The 21038-nt window shown below is 36.9% G+C and overlaps 2 protein-coding genes and 1 long non-coding RNA gene across 5 annotated transcripts in view; 1 reads left to right on the top strand and 2 right to left on the bottom strand.

Annotated features, from left to right (window-relative positions):
• SLC35D2 (solute carrier family 35 member D2) overlaps nt 1-2230 on the bottom strand; it is a 57651-nt gene extending 55421 nt beyond the window's left edge. The window contains exon 1 of one of the 3 annotated variants that reach the window (XM_072596889.1): nt 1691-2230. In XM_072596889.1, the coding sequence (XP_072452990.1) occupies nt 1691-1833 (143 nt within the window). In that variant the 5' untranslated portion in view covers nt 1834-2230. Of the gene's footprint in view, nt 1-953; nt 1499-1690 lie in introns of those variants that run through there. The other 2 variants (XM_072596891.1, XM_072596890.1) reach the window with 2 other exon arrangements.
• LOC140496746 (uncharacterized) overlaps nt 1523-21038 on the top strand; it is a 24536-nt gene continuing 5020 nt past the window's right edge. The window contains exons 1-3 of the long non-coding RNA XR_011964382.1: nt 1523-1692; nt 10780-10972; nt 13229-13271. This is a non-coding gene — a long non-coding RNA (uncharacterized lncRNA). The remainder of the gene's footprint in view (nt 1693-10779; nt 10973-13228; nt 13272-21038) is intronic.
• ZNF367 (zinc finger protein 367) overlaps nt 6813-21038 on the bottom strand; it is a 26950-nt gene continuing 12724 nt past the window's right edge. The window contains exons 2-5 of the mRNA XM_072596887.1: nt 18965-19115; nt 15023-15142; nt 14253-14391; nt 6813-9412 (exon numbers count right to left, since the gene is read on the bottom strand). Coding sequence (XP_072452988.1) covers nt 9190-9412; nt 14253-14391; nt 15023-15142; nt 18965-19115 — 633 coding nt within the window. The 3' untranslated portion in view covers nt 6813-9189. The remainder of the gene's footprint in view (nt 9413-14252; nt 14392-15022; nt 15143-18964; nt 19116-21038) is intronic.

Here is a 21038-nt window from a genome sequence, read left to right as displayed (position 1 = left end):
AAGGAACCTTCTACAAGCGATAATGATTGCATTTACTAAGTACGCATTCAGTTATTTTGCCTGGCTGGAGAATTTTTCATTTCTTTTTTTTTAACTGAAAACAAGCAGTGATTCTAATGTGAGTAATTCTGTGAAGTGCCTAGTATTATGTCAGGCACACAGAGGCACTGAATGAATACTTTAGAACATCAAGGATTTGCTCTCAACTATTTTCAACAATAAGGGATGTGAGCAAAGGTTTTTTTTTTATCAGCCTCTTTTGCTCCCTGGTATTACACTTTCTTTCCTCCCACATCCATTCAAAAAGCTAGCTAAAAGAACTTTTTAAAATCTAATGACAGTCAATATCCAATAACTGGGAAATGGCTGGACAAGTAAATTGTGGTACATAAATATAATTGAATATTATTGTGAGGGAAGGCAAAAAGGCATTTTTTGCTATGTGCCAGGCAATGTGCCAGGCAGGCCAAAACAGAAGGGGACTCATTTAACTTCTCAGCTCCCCAAAGCTAATATTGAAGGCAATAGATTGCAAAAGAGGTACTGGTCTGTAGGGATAGAGGGAATTTTCTCACCAGGAAAAGGTTCCTCACAAAGTTGAAAGCATGATAACTTAGCTACGATCACTAATTTAGTGCCTAGCTCATTCCAGGTGCATTCTAGGCAATGCTTGGGACCCCTCTCTCTGCCTGCACCTCCCCTAGTAAAAAAAACTACATAAAGAATTGTTAGAAAATAGGATGACTTGTATAAACTGATACTGAATGAAAGTTATGCAGAACCAGAACAATATACCCAGTGATCACAGCCATACAACGGAAACACCGAAAAGCAACCTTCTTAAGCTCACAGTTTTAGAGCTGGGAAGGATCTCAAAGGTCATCCATCTAGTCCAACCACCTCAATTTATGAAGTAGGATACTGAATCATAGAAAGGTTAATAAGTAACTTACCCAAGGTCAAACAAGCGGTAGAGTTAAAATTTGAACTCGGGTCCTCTGATTCCGACAGCGAACTCTTTCCATAGAACCACATTAAACCAATCACGGTCGGGGAAAACTAATGATGAAATAAACCTCCCTTCCTGGGATGGGGGGATGGGGGGAGAGGGGTTACGGTTAGGAGTAGTAGGATGTAGTGTATAGTCAGACTATTTGCCCAGTAGCTGAGACTATTGTTAGTTTTGGGTTTTTTTTTCCACTAGAGGTGGGACTGAAGGAGGGAGAAGACTAAGAGGAAAAGACTGATGCAAAAACAAAATATAATAAAACAAACAAAAAAAAGATCTAGCTAACACACAGCCCAGTACTTCCACGGATGGGGTGCCAGAAAGACGCACCAACACTTGCTGTGGGGGGAGGGGGTCTCCTTGGCCAGCGGCAAGTCAATTTCTTGTGGGTGGGAGGTTGTGGAGATTCATCAAAGACTGCCTCTCCCACTGCCCGCGCCTGGCACACCTGCCAGCTTCCCTCGTGGTTACCATGACAACCCCAGAGGAAGGGCGTGGGGAGTGAGAAGGTTGGAAGTTTAGTCTAAGATTCTGGAGCGTCCCAAACAGATAGGGGAAGTAGATGCGGGAAGCAGACTGCCGATCCCTATCCCGATCCCTCGCGTCCCGCAGAAGACCCGCGCCGCTCTGTGAACAGGGGTTCACGCCCGCACTCTCCCGCTGCCTCCAGCCTCACCTTACCTGTAAGTAGTCAGTACCGTCTTGTTTACCAGAACGATGAAAAAAGAGCAGGTCCCGTAGAAGAGGGCGGACAGGAGCCTGATCAGCCGCGAGTGCACTGCGGAGGAAGACTCCCCCTCCTCTGGCTTGGAGGCGGGAGGCATCTCTCTTCATGGGCCCCAACGCTTGCCAGCCGCACTGAGACGGGAGAGCGCAGAGGTGCCCTGCCGGAGCCCGCTCCCGGGACTCGGCCACATTCCCGAGGCGGCAGCGGGCGGGGAAGGGAAACCGAGCCAGCCAGGAATCCCAGAGCAAGGGAGCGAGAGCCACCCGAGCTCCAGTTCCGTCTCCGTCTCCGCCTCCTCTCCGTAAAGGGGGTGTTCCGATCAGAACAAGAAAGACACAGAGATAGGACTGGAGTTCCTCTCCTTCTCTGCCCACCGCAGCAGCACCACCACCAGACTCCTGCCAGCTCAACTGCCCCGTGGTGAGAAGGGTGGTCTTGCCTTACATTCCCCAGCTACTAGATTGAGTTCCTGTCCTTTCAAAACGCCCTCCCTTCTACCATATTCCAATCCAGGATTTCCAGCCTCCCTCCAGAGTGGAGAGAGGTGGGGTGGCTTGGGGCGGGGAAGGTGGTATAAAGGTGCCACCTCCGAGGCCAAAGCCCCTCCTCTCCCCGCCCTGGCGTGGGGGTTGGAGCGGAGTCAGCTTTTAGAAGCAAAAACCTAGAAACCAAGTGAGCGCCCAATCACTGGGGAAGTGGCTGAGCAAATCGTGGCACATGAATGTAATGAAATATGGTGGGCTCTAAGCCTGGGAAAGTCACTCCATCTCAGCGCAACCACTGAAAGGATGTATCTTGTCTTTTTCTCTATCTCACTATGCAAACTGTAGCAGGCGAGCGGGGTTTTCCCACAAGAGGGAGAGGCAGGGAGGTTCAACTCTAATGTCACAGTGAGCCTAAATTCATTCTAGGTCTAGAAAGTTGCCCCGCAAGAAAAGAAGTGAGACATCTTGACGGCTTCTCTTTGGTTCCTTAGGCACCCCGATCCTGACGGAAACTCTAGAAAATCTCTTAAAACAAAGTTTAGCTTTGGCTCATGTCTAGGTTCTCCCAAAAAGAGATTAACAGGATCCCATATGAAAAAGTGCTCAATTTTCAAATTAAGTATCAGGTAAAGGTTGTTTATTTCCTTCACCATAAAAGAAATCCTTAGAACACAAAAGACTCAAATTCACAGAACAAATATTTTTAAAAAACAAAAGAGTAATCCATCACACCCATTATACTTTCAAGAAAGGTAAAGGCAACTTTGTGGGATTATTAAATATATCACTTTCAACCTAGATCTGTACTTTCTGAGCAACCTAGAAGGTCCAGATCTCGTGGTCAGTGACAGTATAGCTTGGGCTTTCTTAGTCTCGCAGGCTCAGGATGATTCTGCCAATGGTGTGACCTCCCTGGAAAAGCAATGTAGTTTGCAGGAAGTACCTTCCTATGGGCAGCTAGCTGAACCTCCTTCTGGGTGGCTGCCACTTACTCAAGTAGGCAGGATCACCCAAAACTCACAATATAGTCACCTAGGCTACAACGTCTACTCAGCATTGAAAATGGCAGACCAGTACTCAGGGAAGAAACACAAAATCAGTAGACAATATCCAGAAACTTGGGCTCAGCTAGGAAAGCCCCTAATTCTCATTCAGTGTACTTGTAAACTGCCACTGATGCTGAGCAGTAAAGGTGGAGAGGCAGAAGGAAAAGGAGAGAGATTCCCCTTCTTCCCTTTCTGAAAGCCAATGGAGAGCAGTCAATGAGGAGGGAGAGAGAGAAAGGGAAGAAGAAAGGCTTTTATAGCTATTCTCATAGCCTACTGAGAAAGTACAATCAGCACAATCCCAATCTGAGGGACCAAAGGCCCAATCAGAAATTATTGTGTGGTGCCTGTTCTTTAGTAACACACCTGAGTGTACTCTCACCACTCTGTGGGAAATGCCCTAGTAACTAGTGGACTGGGGCCTACCCCACCCCTATATCTTTATCTGTCGTGTTTGTGAATTATCTTGTAGCTCTGGATGCCTCCTTTTTCTTGTGGAAGAGGGAAGACAGCTGCAGGTGGAACTTGGTAGAATTGTATTTCTTCCCTTTGGTGATTGGTCTGCTTCTCCAAAAACGCTAGACTACAAAAACATATATCTAAGAATCATTTATAAGAACTGAAAGGTAAACTTAGAGGTCAACTAATTTATTCTCTCATTTTACAGAGGAGAAAAAACGAAAGTCCAGAGGAAGGAAAAGAGCTATCCGTGCTCACACAGTTAGTGGCAGAGCTGGGATGTTAAGGTTTTGCGTGTTTCTGAGAAAATTTCCCTTTATCAAAGATGATTTTGGTTTACAAGTCACCCTCAATTGGCCTAAGAACTCCAAATGAATTGTTTATTTACCCTCTAGATTGGGGCATCTATTGTAACAAGAGGTCTGGACTCTATGGGAAGCAGGTTGTACTGGGAAAAAAAAAAAGAGACTGTCTTTGGAGTCAGAGTACCTTGGGTCCACATTCCTACCATACTTACTAGTTGTGTGACCTGAAGCAGGTCATTCTCACTTTGATTTTCCTTACCTTTAAAGTTGGAACAAGATGATCTCCAAAGTTCCTTCTAGCTCCAGATTGTCTAGTCTTAAAGCATAAGGAAAGACTATTTACCAGAGAGAGTGAATGATATTGTTTGGGGGTTATGATTTGTTGGAATGTTCTATTCCTGATGTATAAAACACAAACTTTGGTTCTTCTCCAGTGCTAACAAATTTCTTTTCTTAAAGCTTGGCAGTTAGTTATCCATACAGTTTTCCACACTGAAAGAAAGGGGAAAGAGACCAGATTACTCAGATATGTTAAGGAAATACTGGTTCTTATAAAAACTTGGATCATCATTTTTGAGACATTTTGTCTCAAAGAGCCTAAATGTCATCCTTAATTCCTCACTCTCACTCAGCCCCATTTTCAATCTGGTACCAAGTCCTGTCAATTTTACTGTTCATAGAATCTCTTAGATATGTTCTCCTCTGACACTGACCCATTTTGCAGCAGGTCTTTATTACCTCCTAACGAGGCTATCGCAATAGCCTATTGATATGTCCACCTGCCTCAAGTCTCTCCCCAATCCAATCCATCCTCCACTCAGCTGTCAAATTAGATCTTCCTAAAATGCAGGTCTATATCACTCTACTATTCAATATTCATGTGGCTCCCTATTTCCAGGATCAAATATGAAGTCCTCTGGTGGCCAAAGCCTTTCATAAACTGGGCCATTCCTGTCTTTACTGCATTCTAACATCTTACTCTCCTCCAGGTATTATTCAATCCAGTGATGCTGGCCTTGTTGGAATTCCTTGAACAAGACAATCTATTTCCTGACTCTAGAAACTTTCACTGGAAAATACCGAGAAATTTTCACTAGGAATTCCAAACATGGTATTCTCTCCCTCTTCATCTCTACTTTTTGGCTTCCTTCAAATCCCAGCTAAAATTCCACCTTCTACAAACCTTTCCCTGGCCAAATAAGCCATGGTATATGAAGGTAATAGAATACTATTGTGCTATAAAAAATGCTGAAAGGTATGGTTTCAGAAAAAACTGGGAAAGATTTTATGAACTGAAGTAAGGTGAAGTAAATAGAAACAGAACAATTTATACAGTAACAACAATATTGTAAAGATAAACAAATCTGAAAGACTTAGAAACTCTGATCAACACAATGACCAACCACAAATCCAAAGGACTTATGATGAAAAATTATATCCACCTCCTGATAGAGTTGATGGGACTAGAGTACAGTGAAGCATATATTTTTTTTTTTGACATGGCTAATATGGGAATTTGTTTTGCTCAACACATATATGTAACAGATTTTGTTTTTCTTTACTTCTCCATTGATGGAAGGGGACATGAAAGGGAGAGAATTCAAAATTGAAAATTGAATTTAAAGTTTTTCCCAGTCCCCTTTAATGCTACTCCCATCCCTTTTTGATTATCTTCATTTTATCCTATATGTACTTTGCTTTCTTTAGCTTGCACTTTGTCTCTTTCATTAGACTATGATCTCCTTGAAAGCAGGTTCCTTTACCTTTCCTTGTATCCCCAGGCCTCACCAGCCTGGCATGTAGTAGCCCCTTAATAAATGCTTGGTTAGCTCAAGTACCAGTGACATCTCTGACACATCTGAGATATGCAACTCTGGGCCAGTTTCTTAATATCTCAGTGCCTGAGATAAGTAATATCCTAGTTGCCTGGGTAACTAAGACTCTGAATTTCAGGGTAGTGGCTGATCCTTATTGGTAGATGGAATTTCTCCTCCAGGAGTCCCTTTTACTGAGGAAATCAAAAGTTGGGACAACCTACTACCTCCAAAAAAAGATATTGATTAGGCTTATGGCAACCTATCACTTTAAAAGTGGGGCTGGAGGGGGAGAGCTTGTAAAAAACACTTAGTGATACTTTTTCATTATGTGAATTATGGCAGTATGTCTACATTTTAAATGCTTTATGTCATCCTTGCTTCTGTTCATCTAGAGGGGAGGTGTGGGTCAGTGGAAAGAATGCTAGAGCTAGCCCTTGGCTCAAATCCCATCTTGATACTTATTAGATGTGTAATGGTAGGCAAATTACTTAATCTAAGCTCCAATTTCATCATCTGTAAAATGGGGTAATACCTACAATATTTATGTTACAGAGTAGTTGTGATCATCAAATGAGATTGTGTATGTAAAGTACTTTAAAACCTTGAAACTTTCTATAAAGATCAGTTATAATTTTATGGATGATTAGGAAGAAAAATAAGGTAAAAGGAATTAACAATTTGTCAGCTGTTTTGAGAGGGCCAAAAAAGGGTTAATGCACTGTGGATTTTTCCAGTTGATGACATATGGGTTCCACAGAGAAAAATCTTTTCTAAAAATACGTAGTTGAACAGTTTCGAATTTTTATCCATTTTGTCTTTCTAACTCACCTTTATTGATACTTTCAAGTCTTGATAGAATAGTGGTAACATAGTAAACAAAATTTAGTTTAACAATCTTAATAATGAACCACAGGGGAAAACCTACCTAGCAAAAAACTAGATAAGAATGGCCATACGCTTTAAATTTAAAGTGAAAATGAATTTTTATTCAAACATCTATTACGATTACAGCATATTTTTATGCTGTTAACTCATGCTAAAATAAACTTTGCCATGTGAAGCATAAAAGAACTTCAAAATTTTTTTAATGTAAACCATACTTTAAAACAAAAAGCAGACTTAATACACTTCCAATTTTAGACCTCAATTTAATATTGTGCCAAAGAATATAGCTTATATCAAAAAAGGAAGATTTTAATGTTACTATAGTCAAGTGCTTAAAATAATTCATTAAGTTGTTCCAATTATACAATTAAAATATGGTTGCCAATAAACTCTTCAAATTAGCAAGAACTGATTGGAGAAACTATAGAACAAAAAAAGTTTAATTTTGAAGACTTGAAATGTTATTCCCTATGCAATGTCAGATATCAGCCCTAGGGTTGAAATTATTACCCATGTTCTACCAGATAAATGAATTGTAGTTTAAATGTCCCAAGATAAACAAGAGTGTTGCTCTTCAGTTCTTTTAAAACTAATTCTCAATTGGCCAATTTTAATTGTTCACTTTAAGGGGGAAAATTCCAGAGGTAACATTTGAGACAACAATCTTCATGACTTAGATGACACAGCCTCTCTTACTACTGCTTAGGTTAAGTGCTCCAACAAGTTAAAACTATATACCAGTTTACAAACAAAATTCTCATACCATGACAAATATAAATTCACTATTACAAAAAAACCCCACAACCTTAAGATTGGCAATCTACTGTACAGAGGAATTACATTTTCAAAATATGTCCTTCTCATAAAACATTATTTGCTACTATCATACTCCTTTCGTATCTTTAGCTACGTGTCTTGACAATTAGATGCATCCCGTTCCCCATGGCCACATGTCAGGATGTCTGTGTACTGCAACACACTGGGATTTTTGGAAAAAGAAGCCTAAAATGTTTAAACTACAGTTTGCAAGATATCATTTCAATTAAGAAAAAAAAAGCTGAAATAGCCCAACTTTATCTATTATTCTGATGCTTATACTCTGTTAACCAATTAAAGCAATCTACAAATTATGGTGCTATGCTTGTTAGTCACTGCTTAAAACAAAAGCTAAAATGACCAAACTTAACACAAGAGATGGAGTGCTTAGCTTTTGTTTCTTTTTCTTTATGCTTAAGTACATTAAGTGATGTTTCATAGCCTAATCTATTTGGGGAAATGGCATAAAACCACTATATAATTTTAATACACTGGCAGTAGTGATTATCTCTGGAAGCCTACTTATCTGAGTAATTAATATTTTTCTGCAGTGTTTAACTGGTAGCTAATTTTAGTGAACACAAGATAACTTGGCATGTTATTTTGAAGTAAAGCAATAAGGTGACGATGCACTGAAAATGTGAATATGGAGGCTTCTATTTACTAATATTTCTAAACAAGCAGTACAGTTAACATTTAGTGTTTGCTAACAGATCTAAAATAGTTCACTATAAATCAAAATAACCCTGTAAATATTCCCTTTTATTAACAAAAGCCAAGTGCCAAATCTCAATACAGGGCCTGTAATATGAAAAATATTACCAATTGTTATCACATCACCTAGACTTTGCAAGACTAATCATTCAGTTTTAGCAAACGAGAATTCTGGTAATGTGCAAAAGTTCCCAACTTAACAAGTGCTTTTCAGGCCTAGAAATTTGACTGAGTTCTAAAGCCCAGACAAATAAAGTCAGACTGATTTTATTATTACAGTGAAGATCCTGAACTGTTAATCCCACCCCCTCAAATAACTAGTTGTTTCCTAGCACATAAATTAGAAGACTTTTTTCAAAATGGCCCAATTTCTCATCCCCCATTAGGCATACTATCTTTCAATTAAAAATATATCTTACATGTATATATATGTACATATATATGCACATATATGTGCACATATATAGTACTATCTTGTCTGTTTCACTGTTTACAGTATTTTTTAAAAATACTAATATACATTTTAAATGTTTTGATAAATACTCTATTTTGACCTTCTTTGGCTATGTGTACCATTTTGTTCTTCAGACAAGTGTCATACTTGGAAAGTGCTTTTTGTGAGAACTGCTTCAAATGAATGCATTAAACTTGCAAAATCTAGTTTCCCACACTAGTAGTTTTTAACACTACACTGTGCAGTCCCATATTTACAAAATACTTTAAATCTTTACATCTAATTAATTTCCATACAAAAAAAGTGCAATTCTCTCTCACCCCATGTTCTGGGGCAATAACATTCTTCACAAATTTCTACAGAATAGCAGCCTATGATAAGCAAATTAAGGTGCTTAGCTTATGCCCAAGGATCTACTTGTTAAGTAAGCTGGGCAGTACACTTTGTACATTGAAAGACTGAAGTTTTCGTGCTACTGCCGGAGCGGCGCCCCAGTCAGGTTTGCCAGCTCTATGAGAGCAAGAGCTCCATGCAGACGTTCCCGCTGCTCTTGAAGAAGGCGTCGAGCCCCGTTTTTCTCATCATCCTCTTCATCAGACTGAATGTATTCCAAGGGATCTTGCTGTTCTTGATCTGCTTTCTGAATGGGCTTTCCTTTCAAGGTTGGGGTACGCTGTTCTCTTGTTTCCCAATACCTTAAAAAAAAATGAATATACATTGATTTCATCGTACACCTTCAAGTTGTATCATTTAATTTAAACATACTTAAAATTACCAATCAACATTCACTCATTCCATACATTCAATGCCAACTACAAACAAAGCACGGTTCTAGGCACTGTAGGGGGACACAGGGACTGGCCTTTTTTTAATCATTCTTGTATCCCTAGAGCTTAGCACAGTTTGACAGTAGGCCCTTAATGATTATAGACTGACATATAAAATAAAGTACTCTTGTCCCCTAGGTTTCAATCTATGTTATGACTAAATATGACATATGCACAAATAAATAGAGAAATAGATTATAAATGCTACAAGTGAATTCAGTGTTACATGCTTAATGGCAAGAACTCCTGGCTGAGATGATTCACCCCATAAACTCATCAATCATTTATTAAATGGCTAATATCTGTAAAGTCACTATGTTAATCCCTCTGGGAGATAAAGAGTTAATTAAGACATGGTATGTATACTTCAGAAGCTGTTAAAATGTAGCTGTTTAAGGAAGGCTTAAGCTGTTTAAGGCATATCAGCAAAGGCTACTGAAAAAAATTTAATCAGTCTAGGTTTAGAAAACATTGAGTAGATCGATTTGACTAAAGCAGAGGGTATTACAGGGATATAGGTGGATAACACTGAAAAGACTGTGATCTTAATATCTTGCAGCTAGAAGCAACTTAAGGGATCAAGTCTACCTCATTTATAAGTGAGGAAACTCAGCTCTCCAGAGGGGTAAAGTAGCTTGCTTAATAATTGCCTGACTGGGACTAGAACCCAGTCTCCTAAATCCTAGTCCAGTCATCTTGACCAGATAAGTCTAGGCTAGGGACTCCAGTGTCATCATTATGGAAAATTCTAAATACCAAGCTATGGAATTTGAACTACATTCAATAAGTAATGAAGAGACCATGAAGATTTCTGAAGTCTGTGGTATAATCAAAACAATGTTATAGGAAAAATTTGATTTGTAAATACATATTTTTTTTAGTCTAGTCTTGTGATTCCTTTAAAAAATTCTATTCTGCATATGAACATCAGCTCTATAATGTAGAATTTTAGAGCTGGGATTCTGAGAGGTTACATCAGTTTCCAGGGACATACAGCCAATAAATATGTAATAACTTGAACCCAAGCCTTCTTTACTAGAAGCCAGTTCTTCAATATACCACAACACCTCTCATCAAAAAAGTTTGCAGCCTCCTAAAAAAACAATGGCACCCTTACTCATTTGGAATGTTTCTCTTAAGTAATGTTCTTAGTCCTGCTAATTGCTAGAGAAGGGACAAAAAGGTCAAAACTAAAAAAAGTTTTCTAAGTTTTGTATTTCTTTCCCTCACCCCAGTCTTAAGAAATGAGCACAGAAGGTCAACTCTCAAGACTGCACTGACATTGACAAATGTGTAATCCCTGCTCTGGAAAGGCTGAGGTTGGTGGATCTCATGGGTTCATGACGTCTGAGGCACAGTGGGCTAAAGCCAATCAGACAGTCCAACTAAGTCTGATACCAATATGATGAACCCTTGGGAGCAGAAAAGGTGAGCACCAAGTTGCCTATAGAGGAGCAAACTGATCCAGGTCAGAAAGGGGTCAAAGTTCCTATGCCAATTAGTAATGAGATTGGGTCCATGAGTGGCTGTTATACTCCCAACCTGGGCAAGAAAGGTAGACTCAGTCTCCAAAAAACCCCACCAAAACTACTGAAGTAAAAGAATCTGGTGAGCCAAATAATGTAAGATAAAATGAAGATAATTACAAAAATCTCCAGAAAAGATCAACTTTTCAATTACAGTTATCCCTTCTACACTGAGACTTTCCCCATTATGATTTCAATAAATCAAGGGCTGGCATAAGAAATCAAATGGGAATTTGGGGGTAGTTTTTTGGAAACTGCAGATGACATTCAAAGGCCAGCAGATGACACAGAAAAAGTTTAGAAATTCAAAAATGCATAAAATATGTGTACAGTATTGTAAAACAGCAACATATATTTTAATACCATAATAATTCAGACTTCTTCTCTGGTAAGAAGAGGGGGCCAAAAAATTTTATGTGGATTTTTCACAGTAGGAGTACTGTGTCCCTAGTTACCAAGATGTGGAAGAGATAACTGTATAAGGCAGAGAAGAGGGGCAGTGGATAAAGCACTGGCCCTGCAGTCAGGAGGACCTAAGTTCAAATCCAGCCTCAGACACTTATTAGTTCTATATCCCCAGGCAAGTCAATCCCAATTGCCTCCAAAAGCAAAAAACAAAACAAAAAAAAGCAGAAAGGTGCGTTAGATAATATGAAAAAATAGGCATTTTAGAGTACTTCAAGTTCAATGTACCAACAGAGCAATTTGGGAGCCAATATAAGTTCACATAACCTTGGTTGGACAAAGAAACATATAGATAATAGTGACGATCCATCAAAAATGACTTCTGGCCATACCACATCTACAATACAACATTTGATTCTGCTCACTGTGTTATAGAAAAGACATTGACAAATTGGAGAGCACCCAGGACGGTGACCAGGATAATTAGGGATCTCAAGATCATGCTTTATCTTCACATTCCTAATACTGGTTAATGGAGCAGGGAATATTTAAACTCAAAAAGATGAGGTGGCAAAAGAGAAACTGTCTTCAAATATTTTAAAGCTTGTACTGTGGAAAAGTTATTAGACTTGTTCTTACTGGGATCAGAAGGCAGTGGTAGGAACAGTGGATAGAAGCTAATCAATAGCAGAATAAGTTGCCTCAGGAAGGAGTTTTTTCCTCCTAATGATCTTGGAAGGTACAATTTGGACAAAATGGCCACTAGGGTCCCTTTCCACTCTTTAACTCAAAAGGTGACAGAATACAATGAACTTACTATTAATTTCTCAAACTTTCTGTTACCTTAAAAGTTCTGGTAACAAAACAATCTGAAAAGTCAACACAAGATTCTTAAAGGTAAAAGTTAGTGAGTTAGTGATATGAAGGGCACATACCTAATTTTTGAGGATGACACCTTAAGAGCAACTACCATAGCACTCTATCATAAAACACCAATTAATGACACTGACAGAAACATATGACTTTTTTAAAATGTTCTAAATGAAAAGGTGCATACATGTTGATCTAAAAATTTTTTAAATCTTTAGTTTGCCAGAGAATAAGAAGGGTTTCTCTATTACAAGGGAGAATACTAATCTAATAATAGCATGTAAACGTGAGAGTATTTTTTTTGCCATAAAATAAGTACTGATAATATATGGTTCAGTTTAACATTAGTTAGATATCAGAGGGGAAAAAAATGTGTTATCATTCCTGTAGAAAGAGAACCACATTTGGAGTCACAGGACCTGGACCTGAGTTTGAGTCCTGTATCTGCCACTTACTACCTTTGTGTAAACTTGGGCAAGTCACTTATCTTGCTCTGAGACTTAGTTTTCTCAGTTATAAAATGTGGAGGGTAACCTCTACATATTAGATATTAGATAACCTTTTTATCTAATGTTTTTTCTCACATCAGAATTATGTTCTGATGAACATTTATGCTACTTGTAACCTACATAAAAAAAAAACTTTGCATATTATGTTAATAATTGATATTTCAGTTAAATAGCATTCAGAACTTTATTCATGTATATTTATAAGAAGCCTTATGTGTTAGTATTTTTTCTATCTCATTTATTATTTTGAATTTTATGAACTTTAATATTCAACACTAATATGCTATGTTAAACTTGTTTTACAATTCTTTAACTTAAATGAAAAGAATCTTAAAGCATACAATTTCCTAACTTTTTCAATCATTTCCTCTAAGACTCCATCAGGTTTCTCTGTCCATCACCATAGAGTTGATGTTGGTATGTATTCTGTTCTTCTAGTTCTGCTTTTGTTATTTTACATTATTTCATAAAGGTCCTTTAGAGATCATACTTGTCATACTTATATAATTTAACTAAAGTATTACATTATGTTAATGGATAACAATTTATTCAACCATTTGCCCTATTAGTGGGCATTGAATTAGCTTCAGTTTTTTGCAGTTACAAATAATTCTGTTCTCTAGGTGGTTCTTTTTCAGTAACACTCTCAGAGAACATTTCCAAGAATGGAATTATTCAGTATCTAGCACATATGTAGATGCTTTTGCAACTGATAATATAAATTCATTTAAGCATTACTGAATTCATAGGAATCTTTTGTCATTATATATTTTCTAAATCAACAGATGCCAGTGGTATTCAGAGATGGGGAATCTGTGGCCCTGAGGCCACATGTGGCCCTCTAGGTCCTCACACGCAACCTTTTGACTGAATCCAAACTTCATAAGATTCAGCCAAAGGGCCACACTTGAGGACCTAGAGGGTCACATGTGGCCTCAAAGCTACAGATTCCTCACCCCTGGTATAGATATTATCATGTAAGATGTTCTGTGAAATTTTTTGACATTAAAAAGGGGTCCTCATATGCAAAAAAAAAAGTTGTGAGCCATTGTTCTAAAAAGCATGAATTTTGCTACAGCTACTTAAATATGAAAATATTTCTGGTGACTTTTAGAACCTTGTTTCAGAAGACCCCCTCCTCTCGATAGTCTATCATTGTTATTGTCAAAATATTTACTAAAATATAAAGAAAAAGTCATTTGTAGTGCTGATATATCAGATACAAAATACTGCACAACATATATGGAATTTTGAAATATTTTAAGAAAAAAACAATTTATACAAGAGAGAAAGGCTCTTTTCATTATAAATTAAGATTCTGCACCTTTGCCTGCAATTTTTGTTCTTTTACTATACCGCTGATTGTAAATTGTGCAAACTGAACTTTAGACAACTTACTTTGCAAGCCACTCAGCTACAGCCTTGTTATCAGCAGTCTGATTTTTACTTAGTCCATCAGTTGGTTCTTCTCTCTTCAGCCTTGCATAAGGATGCTTAGGACAATGACGATTTGCATGTGTAAATCGACTTAAGCATCCTGAAAAAATAAGTTTGAGGGGAAAGTTATCAGAATCTGAATTGTGTAAACAAAAACTTTGAGGAATGAGAAGAAAAACAAATCTGTGAACACCTTGTTTTTGTCAGAATTTTCCTCTAGCGGGTAACACAGAATTTGATAATAAAAAGAATACTAAACTTACAATGAGAAAGACCTGCGTTCAAATTCAGTTAACACATACAGGTGGTATATCTATATGGAAAAGTCATTTAACCCATTTCAGTTTCAGTTTCCTTACATGTAAAACCTGTACTGTGTAACTATATAACTCACAATGTTGTTGTACAGATCATAATAAATACCCTTACATGAAAAGTGCTTTGAAAATTTAATGTTCTACTTAAATATCAGCTATGATTATTGTTCTAACCAGCTACAATTGAACATAGCAATGCCACTTTAAAAAATTAGAAGCTTAATTTTAAATATTTTAAAACCAAACATTCCACAGAAAATATGCATGTATCACAGCAATGAAGGCAAGATGCCTTTGATAAAGCTAGCTCTTAAGACCACAAAAAAGTACATTCTTTTAAGTGGGAAATGTTTGAAACCTTAACTCCCATTACATGTAATCATACCCACCCCCAGATCTAAGTACATAACATACCATTTTCCGAACAAACAAAAGGCTTTTCTCCTGTGTGGAGACGTTGATGCGTTTTGAGCTGTCCGCTTTGAACAAAAGCTTTCCCACAGTCTGGGTAGTCACACAAATAAGGCCTTTCACCTACAAAACAAAGAGAACTTTTAAACAAATACTTGCATCCAGAATAAATAAGTATAAACATTAATAAATATGACTCTTCTTAGCCTAAATGGACACCAGAAGCAGAAGTACAAAGGACTCACATTAGCTATATTAGCTATCTCCCTATGAACACAACAATGCTTTTATGAGGGCTTAATCTTCAATCAAAAACATTCAAAATCCCGCGTCGTCTTTTCTGTATTCTTCGTCCATTTCCCTTTATCAGTCATCACATTCTATTGAATCTTCCTAATGCATTTTTTCTCTGTCCATCCTTTCTCCATCCCCATTACCATCACCTTGGTCTAGATTCTTATCAGCTCACATAGAAATTACAGCAATACCTTTATTTCTAGTGCCGCCCTTCACTCTCTTCTCAAACTCATCCTGCATAATCATGCCAGGAAAACATCCCTACACCACCACTCTTGTATGTCCTGAATATCCAAACCTACTCTCTGTCCTGAGTTCTAATCTCACACATCTCCCACTACCAATTGGATAACCCATAGACATCTCAAACTTTCCAACACAAAAGCAATTCTTGTTCATCCTCTGCCCCACCCCACACCCCACCCCTTCCTCCAAAAAAAAAAAGTTTGTTTTCTGCTGAGGGCAACATCATCTCCACTCATCCAGGATCAAAACATCAGAGTCATCTTTTATTCTTTCCTCTCATTCAAATCTTCTTTCTAATCAGTTGTGGATCCTTCGACATCACTTCATATCTCTCACCTCTCCACTAATAGCTTGTACCACACAAGTGAATGCTTTCACTGTATTTAGTTATTTAATATCTTAGCTTTATGTTGCAAACCCTTGAAGGCAAAGACAGTATCATTTACTACTTTTGTTGTTACATAGTAGATATTTCATAAATACTTAGTATTTGAGTGTACTAACATCACTCCAAAAACAGTAACAGAAGGAACAATGTAACAAATAAAACATTGCTATTTTCATTCTGTTTCATTCAACAGATGAAATTTTTTTTTAAATCTTAAGCTGTCATTAAGAATACCTCTAAAAATCTTTGATAACTTTTAAACAGTAAATCCTTTTTTCCTATAGACAGTACACATTAATAATGATAACAAGATTGTATGGAAATGTTCAAATTGTCCAGAGAACAATCTCTTTGTAAGTGTCTTATCTATTTAACAAAACACATTTTCCAAGAGAAAAGTGTGGTATAATGAAATAAGCAGTGGATTTGGAATCAGGATATGGATGAGTTCTGGCTCCACTGCTTCACCACTACTAGCTACATGACCAAGCAAGATCTATAAAATTAAAATAGTATTATTTGTACTACCTATGTCATAGGTTTATTATATAAAAAATGTTTTGTAAGCTATAAATGCTACATAACTATTGATTTTAACAAAAGAATGAATTTAGCTTACTTTGATTTGTTGTATATGCCTCAAAAATAATGGTTATTCATCTTAAAATATGATATGATTAGTCTTTTAATTAGTTAGGTTTTACTGAAAAGTACTTGTATTGAATCCTTCAAGAAGTATTTGGCTAAAACTACTTACAGTCCCTGCCCTCAAGAAACTTTCCTTCTATTAAGGAAAAAAAGACATATAATCATAAGATACAAAATATATACAAACACTAATAGCTAACAGTTATACAGAGTTTTAAGGTTTAACCCCTATGTGGTTTCCATTATTATCCTATTTTATAGATGGTGAAATTGAGGCCAAAAAAGGTATAAGTAACAAACATAAACTCATAATTAGAAAGTGTCTGAAGGAGGACTTAAGCCCAAGTCTTCCTGACTGCAGATCCAGCATTCTATCCACTACCCCATACTAGATCTAAATAAATTATTTGATGGAGGAGGTATTAGCAGCCAATGATAAACAGGAAACATGTCATGTAGGAGGTAGCATGGATGCTGAGCTTTAAAGGAAGCTAGGGATTCTAAGAAATAGAGGTGAGAGAAGATGATAACCTATGCAAAAACACAGAGATAGAAGATAATGTCCTAAGTAAAGAAGAGTAAGAAGGCCAGTTTGGCTGACCCACTGAGCACATGGAAGGAATTAATGTATAGTAAGCCTGGAAAGGTAAGCTGGAGCCAGGCTATAAAAAGTTTTAAATGACAAACCAAAGAGTCTATAGTCAATTCTAGAGATAATAGAAAGTGGTCATTTTTCTGAGAAGGGCAGCAACATGGTCAGACCTGTATTTTAGGAATATTATTTTGGCAGTTATGTGGAAGATGGCCTGGAAAGAGAGATTTGAAAAATGAACTATTGAAATAGTCCAGGTGAGAGGTGATGAGGCTAGGATGGTGGGTATATGAGTGGATGGATACAAAAGAAGTAAAAGTAGAAGCAATAAAACTCGGCAACTGAGGTGACGGAAAGTAAGTCCAGGATGACTCCACTGTCACAAATCTGCATCACTAGAATTTTTGTCATGACTGACAAAAATAGGGGAATTGGGGCAAGAGGTAGATTTGGAGGAGAACAGATGGATGTATTTATTAAATTTGAGAAGCCCATTGGATATCCAATTTGAAAGCTCCACCAGGCAATTGCTGAGAAGAGACTATTAGCTCAGAAGGGAGAGTAGGGTTTAATATATACATATGGGAGTCATTTTGCTTAGAGGTGACAATTGATCCATGGGAACTGATGAGTACAACAAGAGAAGAGGAAGTATAGAGAGAAAAGAGGGTTCCTAACACCTTAGGGTACACCCACCGTTAGAGGATAAGGGATGAATGACAATCCAGTAACGAAGACAGACAAGAAACAGTAAGAAAGGTAAGAAACGAGAACCAAGAGAGAGCAACATCACAAAAACCCAAAGAGACTCTTCAGGAGGATAGGGTGGTCAAAAGCTGCCCAGAAGTTGAGTAGGATGAGGATTGAGAAAAGATCATTAAGTTTGGAAACTGAAAATTCACTGGTAAGCTTGGTACATGCAGTTTCAATTAAGCAATAAGAAACCAGAATAGAAGAGTCTGAGATATCAGTGAGTGAAGGAGTAGAAATTATAACTTCTATTTTTGAAAAAAATGTATGTCCTGGATTAAAGATAAGTAAGTGTATTCAAGTAATATTTTTAATTTTGAACCTACACATTGACCTACAACAAGGGAATTCTTTCTTGTGGCACTGATAACTCTTTTTTTCCCAGTAGAAATAACATTTCAGAAAGACTATCCAAATTGTCATCCATTTTCATATTTTGTTTATAAATATTCATTGCTACAAGTATGAGGGGATGAATTAAACAGAGTATTGCAACAAATGTAGTTTGAGTTACATAACAGTTTAGTAAAAATATATCTGTACAATATCTATTGAATTGCCCTAGATGAGCAATATAAAGTCACCTATCCCCAAAGTTTAGGAATTGTCCTCCTCCTTCCTCCATATATAAATCTTTCTCTATTCCCATACTTGTAAAAGCTCTGCATTGTTTTTTGCTCTGGATATGTGATTTTATTGGTGAAGGGAACATCCTGTACAGATTGGTAACAACTTCTCTATAATTTATAAATCTTAAAATGAGTTGCCTAGGGGAAATAAGAGGTTAAATCACTTACCCATGGTCATACAGCTAATATGTATCACAGATAAGACCTGAATCCAGTTCTTCCTGATTCTAAGACTGGCCCTCTAATCATCTGAATATACTGCCCTTCACTTAACACACCAATATACCAGAATGGTAATAAATAAAAGAAAGATGTATTTTTCAATAAAAAGTATATTCATATGGCTAAACATTTTTTAAGGATTTCAGGTAAAATATATTTACTACTCTACATACCAGTATGAGTCCTTTTGTGTGCCTGCAAAGACTTTTCCCTTGGAAAAACTCTGTTACAGATGTTACAACGGATTCTGCTAGAAGAATGTTCCCCCTCATTTATTAAATCCCGGACGGTATCTGCTCTGGGTCGACCACGTCTGATCCCATCCTGCATTTAGAAGGGGGAATAAAAAAAATCCTGTAAACATCATTGTTGTATGTAACTTATATGGAATCACTTAGCAGTAAAGCCAACATTCCTTCCCATTTCTCACAAAAGAAACAACATGAAGCAAATAGTATAATGCTGAAATGACAAATCCTTCAACCAAACTGCAATATCGTAAAACCATATCAATAAATAGCTCAAGTATCAAGTTTATTAAAACTCAAAGCTACTAAAATTAGTTAACAGGTGATCACATGTTTACTTGTGTAATATATCATTTTCCTATGATAAAGGATTTTGGAATAAAATTTCTTTTCAGTAGATTTCAATTATTTAGGACATTTATTTAATCCTAGGACAACCAAAATTGACTGTATATTTGATTACTGGTAGATTCTATCCACAATAATCCACAAAAAGCTTTTAAAAGTCTAGGTGAGTATCTTTTCTCATATAATAATTCATAGATGGGTAATATCTAAAGTCTATTAAATACGGATAATTTACTTACAACAGAGAGTGGGGCGGGGTTAAATTGACAATATAAATCATTATCAACTGCTCTTGGAAAGGGCAAAGAAAACATCAACTCATTGTACATACCCAGCTTTCTACTAGACAAATTATATAAATGGAACATAGGTAGTTTGGTAGAAGAAATGAGAATATTTTTAATTATTATTTTAACATTAAAAAATTTGAATTCCAAGTCTCTCCCTCATTCCACCTCCCATATTAAGAAGGCAAGCAATATATCTCCTATGCATGTAAAATCATATAAACCATACTTGTATATTAGCCATGTTGCAACAGAAAAGTAAGAAAAACAAAGAAAGTGAAAAGATTCAGTATGCATTCAGTTCATCAGTTCTCTCTGTAGGTGAATAGTATTTTTCATAATTATTCCTTTGGAATTGCCTTCAGGCATTGTACTGATCAGAACAGTTAAGTCCTTCACAGTTGAGCATCATTACAGTATTACCATTACTGTGTACAATTTTTTCTCGTTCTTCTCACTTCATTCTATATCAGTTCATAAAATCTTCCCAGCTTTTTCTGAAATGATCCCTCTCAACATTTCTTATAGCAAAATAGTACATCGTTACAATCATATACCACAACTTGTTCAGCCATTCCCCAATTGACAAGCATTCTTTCCATTTCCAATTCTTTGCCACCAAAAAAAGAGCTGCTATAAATATTTTTGTACACATAGGTCTTTCCCTTTTTCTTTGATCTCTTTGGGACACAGACCTAATAGCAGTATGTCTAGATCCAAAGATATGTACAGTTTTATAGTCCCTTCATTACAGTTCCAAATTATTCTCCAGAATGGGTGGACTAGTTCACAATGACATCAAAATTGTATTACTGTCCCTATTTTTCCATATCTTTTCCAACATTTGTCATTTTCCTTCTGTCATATTAGCCAGTCTGATAGTTTTACTTTCATTTCTTTTAATTTGCAGAATTGTTTTAATTTGCATTTGTGATTTAGAGCATTTTTTTTATATGAGTACATAGTTTTGATTTCTTCTGCTGAAAACTGCCTGTTCCTATCCTTTGACCATTTATGATTGGGGGATGGCTCTTATTTTTATAAATTTGGCTCAGTGCCTTATATATTTAAGAAATGAGGCCTTTATCAGGGAAAATGTAAAAATTTTCCCCAGGTTCCTGTTTTCATTCTAATTTTGGCTGCATTGATTTTGCTTGTACTGAAACTTTAATTTCATGTAATCAAAATTCTACATTATACATCCTGTAATTCTTTTTGGTTTGGTCATAAACTCCTCCCTCCATACATCTGACAGACAGAATTTTCCATGCTCCCCCAATTTGCTTATGCTATCACTCTATATATCTAAACCATATATCTAAACCACTGTGACCTTATCTTGGCATACCACGTGAGATATTGGT

Source organism: Notamacropus eugenii, chromosome 3, assembly GCF_028372415.1.
Source record: "Notamacropus eugenii isolate mMacEug1 chromosome 3, mMacEug1.pri_v2, whole genome shotgun sequence".
Taxonomy (NCBI): domain Eukaryota; kingdom Metazoa; phylum Chordata; class Mammalia; order Diprotodontia; family Macropodidae; genus Notamacropus; species Notamacropus eugenii.
Note: the sequence above shows the minus strand (reverse complement) of the source record. Positions and strands in the feature narration are given on the sequence as shown.